The following is a 7,050-nucleotide window of genomic DNA, read 5'->3' on the forward strand; positions in this document are numbered from 1 at the left end:
GTGGATGGTACACGTGGAAAAGATCAACACATTTTTGCTTATGATACTTTTTGTGTCATGTAGGTCTGACACAGAGAGGAAGGACCCGCTGCCAGTCAAGGTGAGTTATACATCTGAATTGTATGACTCTTGTGTGGTACGCAGTATGAACGCAGTATTGTTCTCATCTGTGCACATTTTAATACTCCTAAAGGTGCTGTTTGAAAATTAGGAGATGCTAGGATTTGTTGCTATGTATAATGCTATATCTTATTTTTTCCCTCCATCCAACAGGAGACGGTCGTCCTGGCAGGTCAGAGTGGAGCGGACGAGGTGGTGAGTCGGTTGGAGGCAGAGAGGTACCAGCTCCACAGAGACCTGCAGCGCTGCATGTATGAGATGCAGCAACGAGACCAGTACTTCCAGCAGCTCAACTCTAAGGTATTAAAACAGCAGAGCACATCTGAATGTGCAGCTAAAACGTCAGCAGTGTCTACACAAACTGAAGTTGCTGTGAGATGTCGGCAAGCTGTTGGATTATACGACTGTTCTGTTCATAGATTTTAGCTTTTTTCTGCTAAAGATTTAACCTCTGAAATGTAAGAATGAAAGCATTTCTTTGAGGTTAAAACACATTAAATATAAGCCCCCCCCAGTTGCAGCAGGTAGTGGAGGAGAAAGGCACTGTTGCTGCTCAGCTGAGGGCCGTTTCCCAAACCCTGAGGGACACCCAGAACCGCTGCGACTGGCTGGAAGGCCAGGTGCAAGGCCAGGCTCAGGTACGTAATCCTAAACATGTGCTGCTTATGTTGACACTGGTTCTGGTTCTGGTTCTGTTTCTTATATCCATATTTATTCTGACATCAGTTTATTTTATTCAGATTATTTATTATTTATGAGAGTTTTGTCCTTATTAACTGAGACATTTTCATGAAGTCGCACTGTGGCCACATTTGTCCTTGTGGTATTAAAGTGATATAAACAGATCTGTGTCAGAATCTGCTCCTCACACTCTGCCTCTCCCGTTGTTTCCTGTCTCTGCGTGATAAAGTTAAACAGTGCTGTAAAAACAATCTTAAAACAAAAAAAGCCTTCCCTCTGTTTACCTGTACTGCTTCATCTCTACCACCAGGGGTCAGTATATGCTGAGGTTGCACCTGGAGCCCCCCAGGAGAGGACCAACAACTCCATGACTGCTGAAACTGCTGAAGCCGCTCAGCTCCAAGAAAGGTGAAGAGACGATATCTTCTCTGTGTAGTTCTGTTCTCTTACAGATGTTTATTTGAATAAATGGTTGCGTTTATTAACGTGTTTGTTTGTTTGTTTGTTTGTTTTTCAGGCTGCTCGAGGTGGAGCAGAGTCTGGCCGATGAGAGAGCCAGGAGAGAGACAGCTGAGGAGGCTCTGCGTCTCTCTGAGGACAGAGCAAAGAGGTGAGACCCAACTTCAGTCAGTTATCTCACACACACACACACACACACACACACACACACACACACACACACACACACACACACACACACACACACACACACACACATCCAACAGTGCAGATCCTTTTTTAAAAGGTCTTTAATTTGCAGCGTTGGTTCCAGCGCGTCCAGAGACGGTCAGAGAGACTTCAGTATCGAGATGGAAACAGAGGAAGAGTGGGAAGCTCTCAGTCTCAACCCGAACCAGCCTTTAATAACACGGAAGGTACATAACAGACTTTATTCATTTTTTTCCATATAATTAGTCTTTATTCTTTCAATTAACCCATTAATGAGTAACAGCTATTACTGAGCTATGTCAGCATCAGAGGCTGCGTTTGGTCTGGTAGAGTCTGGTAGAGTAGTCAGAGTTGAAGCTGAAGTTCTGAATCCAGTGATACCAAACATTTGATATAACTCCTTACAGTTTTTAAGATACAGCCATTTCTGTATCATCCGATATTTAATTGTGACAATACTCGACCAAAAAAAGCAACAGATTATCATTTTTCTATTTTTATGTTCCAATCAATATTTTAACAGTTCAGAATATGTGTTATCAAAAATGTATGAAGATCTGAAATTCTTAATCTATTCCAACGTTTTTCCTTAAAGGAGAGCCGACTCAGTGACATATTTTATGGATATTTCCTATTATATTTAAAACTGTACAATGACCCCAAACAGTAACTGTAGGAAGTTTGTGTAAAACCAGAGATTTTGATTAATTTTGAGCAGATAATTTCGTTTATGGAACTTTTCATACAATTCTCTGTCTGTATTATGTATTTACTTATAATTTTAGCAATCATACACCCTTAATAGGCTTCTTTTTTAACAATTTCAGTGTTTCCTTGTCCGTGTCGGTGGTTAGGGACAAGAAAACCAACCTGGGAAATACAAAAAAAAAGCTAGTGACGACTAACATTGTACTGTATCCTGATATGGTCGGAGGCGGTTTATCTGACCGTGTTTGTGCCTGCAGGTGAAAGGCGGCATGGTGGCGTGCCGACGGTGGATCAGAGGGCGGAGCCTCTACTTCTCCAGGCTGTTGACGAGCCGCGCCCGCTCTCGATATTTCTTTCTGGCCTACCTGCTCACAATACACGTGCTCGTCCTCATGTGCCTCACTGGTGCCCTGTAAGAAGGTCACACTGGGAAATTCCAGCATTTTTTATATTCCATCTGTGTTTAAAGCTTGGGAAAACACTAAAGCCGGCACACGTACAGCCGTTCACAGGTCCCACCTGTCCTCCTTAATGTCGCGTTACGTCACCTTACCTGCTCAGTCGATGACATCACGCTCTGCTAGATGGACGGATAGCAACGACGGCGAGGTGGCTGACGCAATCCTCTGCTAGTTGTAATGTCCTTTTTATTTATCTGTGGTTTTGCGAGACTGAACACAGTGAGGTTATTAACTACAACTGAGAGTTTTTTATTTAAATGTTGTAATGTAAATCAAGCCTTAAAGCACGAGTCTCCCCTTCTTTCCTCCAGAAGCAGACCCTTCCTTAGTCCCGCCCCCTTTTTGCTCTGCGCCCCAATCACAGTTGTGCAAGCATCGATCAGCTTCCTCCTTTCCTGTACTTAGATATGCTATATGCTAGGCTAATGTATGTTGAAAAGACAACCACATTTTGAAGATGGTTAAAAGATAAAAGTGACATATAGTGACATAGTCACTAGCTAACTAATCTACACGAATCGTTAGTTAGCTACTTACATCTGTTAGCTAAACAGAAGCTATTAGCAAGCTAACAATTGATGTAAATTAGCTAGCTAGCATTTTTCTAACATTAGCTAACTTAAGATGTGGCTATATACTTTATATGTGGCGTTTATCTTTTAACCATCTTCAAAGTGTGGTTATTTTTTCAGCATAGATTAGCCTAGCATATAGCATATCTATCAGTACAGGAAAGGAGGAAGTTGACGAGGTTCCCAAAGGGGCGGGACTTAGGAAGGATCCGTTATTTAAGCGTGTTGCCTACAGTTTGTCTTGGAGACGAGGAAAGTCCTCCAGTCGGTGGAGTTTCAGAATGAACTCCTACGTTAAAGCCTAAGAAGGTGCAGAAAGCCATATCCACTCTGGGTTGACACTACCGTATAAGTCTTGTTTTCACTCTTCACCTTGTTTCCCCGAGCTGGGAACAAACATGCAAACATCCCGTCTGTCAGTAACTGTTTGCTTTACATGCAAATCACAGATATGGGCACCAGCTGCTGCTCTCTCTCGCCTGCCTGGTTTCATACCTTGCACATAATCGTGATGCTGAGTTAAAAACTATGCACTGAAACTCCGAATGTGTATATAATCATCTCATGTAAGCGCAGAAGCACTACACCCCTCCCACTCCCTCCTGTTCCCTTTAACTGTAAAGCCAAAGGTGTTTGTGTTCTCACCTTGGCCGTTTGAATAAGTGCTCTCACGCCCGTTAAAGATGGTGGGAGACGATGCTTTTTAAAAAGTCTGCAGGTTCTCCGGTGTCACAGTTTGTGAATGGACCTGAAAAGTACACACTGTATGTATTTAAGATGTCTCTGTATTTATGTGTGCATCCTCCTCAGAAAGTGTGCTGTACAGTATCTATTATGGACTGTATGTTTGTATATACACATTTCTATCTTCCGCCTGATGTTTGAAGACTTGTACATTTCTTCTTGATTGTTTGGAGTTTGAAAATGTGGCCGGTAAGAGACGGGTTTTCACAAAAGGAGGTCGATTAATAAGCCAGAAATATATATATATATATATATAAAAGATGAGATCTCTGAGAGAAAGTAGAATAAAGTGTAACAGATGCTTTCTGGCTCGTTAATTGATCTGTTTTGTAGAAATATAAATGGTTGCTGATGAGTTTGTGCTACTTTGTCCTAATGATCTGTACATAAAGGTGTGATTGACGGACAAAACGATGAGCTGAATCTATTTATGAAAAAAAGTAAACTACTGAAAAATGTTCAGATGGCATATTTTCTCTGCTGCCTCTATTTTTAAGAGATAGTTGACGCTGTTGGCCTTTTGATGACATTAAGCTTAACTTGGTGCAATACTGTGTCCGAGGTGAACTTTTTCAGATCCCCCTTTACCCATCTGGAAAGAAATTTAATAAAGCTTATTGAACTTTTCTTGGTTTTGCCCGAATGTATGATGTGTATTTTACTGTCTCAGCTGTCAGATTGTTGCTTCGAATTGGATAAAACAGACGGCTAAATGTTAAAATGGTTATAATAGAGCTCAAACATTGTCTCCTACATCAGCGATTCGCAACTTTGTTCCTTAACAAAGTCATTTTCTATCATTAAGAGTGACATACCGATATTTCATATTCTGTCAATAATGACCATTACAGTAGAGAACAGCTGATAAACTGAACAATGAACCCAAACAGTGAACTCAGTAACTCAGGTGCAGCCTGACAGATCTGATTATCCTGGAGATATCTCTGGAACTCGATTGTTCGCCTGAGGCAAGCTCAGTTGATTGGATGTGATTTAAAACTGGGCTCCAGGGACTAATGGGGCTCTTTGAGTGGGTTGTAGGGGGTCCCCAGGGAAGGAAGGAATAGAATATTTTAACTTTCATTCCAGTTTTGGAAGTTGGAACAACAAGTGAAGGAATTGGTGGTTATTTATGATGATCCTAGTTTTATCATTGATAACTAAAACAAAAAATACCAACAAGACCAAATCTGTGCACACTTGGGGGTCTAATGTGCATGTGGAAGTTTGGGGATCTCCCCTGATTTGGAAAGGCACACACCTTGAATTACCTTTAATAAAGTCTGTAACAGACATCTCTAAAAAGTCAAGCAGTATAATGATAATAATATATGTAATGTAATGATGACTTTCCTTTACAGAAACAGATTGTTTGAATTTTATAAAACTGTTAATCAGATTATTATAGATAAGATGTTCCATTATTGATCGGTGTGGGAGAAATTCAAGTCAGACACTTAAAAATCAGAAATTTAGTTGAATAAAAGTGATTTATGTGTGAAAATAAATGTGTACTGACCTTTACGTCACCACTTTAGTATTAGCTGCTGACCCTCTCGTCGTAATGAAAAGTTGAGGAGCAGTGGGTTGTGAAATATTTTCAGCTTCTGAACGGCAGAAAAAGTTTGAGAACCACTGAATTAAACGACGCAGCCACAGTAGGATATGTCTTTCTTCTTCAGGTTTTGGTGTCTGTGGCCCTCACAGTCAAAGAGGAACAGATTCTTTTGGAGCCACATTTTGCACCAACTTTCACAGTCACACAGAGACCGGTCTCCCCAGAGACCGCAGACTCAGAATAGAGGAGGCCGGACTGCTTTGAAGTACCAACATACAGCTGGGGTTTAAAAATGGTGCGCTTCGGTTCTGCACTTTCACACTATTGTGCAATCTCACTCTGAGCTGGATACGACAGACAGTATGATAAAATGCATTAGTATTTCAATCCACGGGGTAAAGATCATCATTTCCAATAGCCGGGAATAAAAAGGACCTGAAAGGAAAGGGAATCCATCTCTGCAGGCTTTGAAGTCCACGCTCAGTTATGTTCTTTAATTTCTTTTTCATATCCTGTTAGCTGCAAATGACTCAGAGTTTCCTCACAGGCATCATTAAAGTTTCACATGATCTTTTCTCATCTTCCTGGTAAGCTACAGCACGTGCAGGCTTCCACTGGTTAAAGAAAGAACGAGCACAAGGGAACAATAATCTCATTTACATTCTTTTATTTTGCAGAAAAGAAAAGATCTGATCCTTTTAGTAGCTGTTCTGAATCATATGACATAATCTCCATCAGCAGACGGATACAGTGGAGGTAGTAAACCTCTCTGGAGGTATGTTTACATCAGTGTATAATCACCTGGATATAAGATTGGTTTTCGTTACCTTAGGATGAGACAAACTAAACACTGACTCTAGATCAGGACTGCCCAAAGTGGAGCCCGGGGGTCACAGTTGGTCCGCCATGAGGTTCAATTTGAACCTCATTTTAAAAAAATAACCTAAAGTACAAAAAGTATACAAAATTACATTTCCTGGTTGCCACTAGGGGGCGCTAGAAAGGCAGGGGCGGATGTAGAGGGGTGGCCAAAAAGTGCCTGTCTATCACAGTTTGGGATCAAATGCTGTCAAACTGAAAATATTCAATTTTAGACTGATGCTTAAATTCAATGAAAAAAGACATATATTGATTTCTAATGCCACCTTTAGAGATTTCTACCTACTGTTTTACAATAATGTTCTGTTCATTTGGGGACTTCTAAACAAATATTGATATAAGTGATTGTGATTAAATCCAAATATAGTTCTGCCAACCTCTGACCACCATATGACTGTTTCTCTGGATCTGCCCCTGTACAGCCACCGTAGATTCTCCTACACGCTTGGAAGGCGAGCTGTATTCAGTTAGTTACGATCTGCAACTTCACTGCTAGATGCCAAGAGATCCTGCATACTGGGGAATACAGAAATACTCCACTACAAGTAAAGAAGTAGAAGTTTTGTATTTTAAAAAAGTATTGTGTAGAAATGTTATAATATGATATATTATATCTCGATATTTTATGAGTAACAGTGTCTTCCTCTTTCAGGCGGTG

At 40.7% G+C, this 7,050-nt stretch overlaps 1 protein-coding gene across 3 annotated transcripts in view; it reads left to right on the plus strand.

Moving 5' to 3' along the window:
- Positions 1 to 4,582, plus strand: part of si:ch211-220f16.2 (golgin subfamily B member 1) — a 36,429-nt gene extending 31,847 nt beyond the window's left edge. For all 3 annotated transcript variants that reach the window (XM_051378684.1, XM_051378685.1, XM_051378686.1), the window contains exons 23-29: positions 64 to 100; positions 274 to 420; positions 636 to 758; positions 1,112 to 1,209; positions 1,319 to 1,411; positions 1,562 to 1,676; positions 2,436 to 4,582. In XM_051378684.1, coding sequence (XP_051234644.1) covers positions 64 to 100; positions 274 to 420; positions 636 to 758; positions 1,112 to 1,209; positions 1,319 to 1,411; positions 1,562 to 1,676; positions 2,436 to 2,594 — 772 coding nt within the window. In that variant the 3' untranslated portion in view covers positions 2,595 to 4,582. The remainder of the gene's footprint in view (positions 1 to 63; positions 101 to 273; positions 421 to 635; positions 759 to 1,111; positions 1,210 to 1,318; positions 1,412 to 1,561; positions 1,677 to 2,435) is intronic.
- Positions 4,583 to 7,050: the final 2,468 nt, after the last annotated feature.

Source organism: Dicentrarchus labrax, unplaced genomic scaffold (genome assembly GCF_905237075.1).
Source record: "Dicentrarchus labrax unplaced genomic scaffold, dlabrax2021, whole genome shotgun sequence".
NCBI lineage: Eukaryota > Metazoa > Chordata > Actinopteri > Moronidae > Dicentrarchus > Dicentrarchus labrax.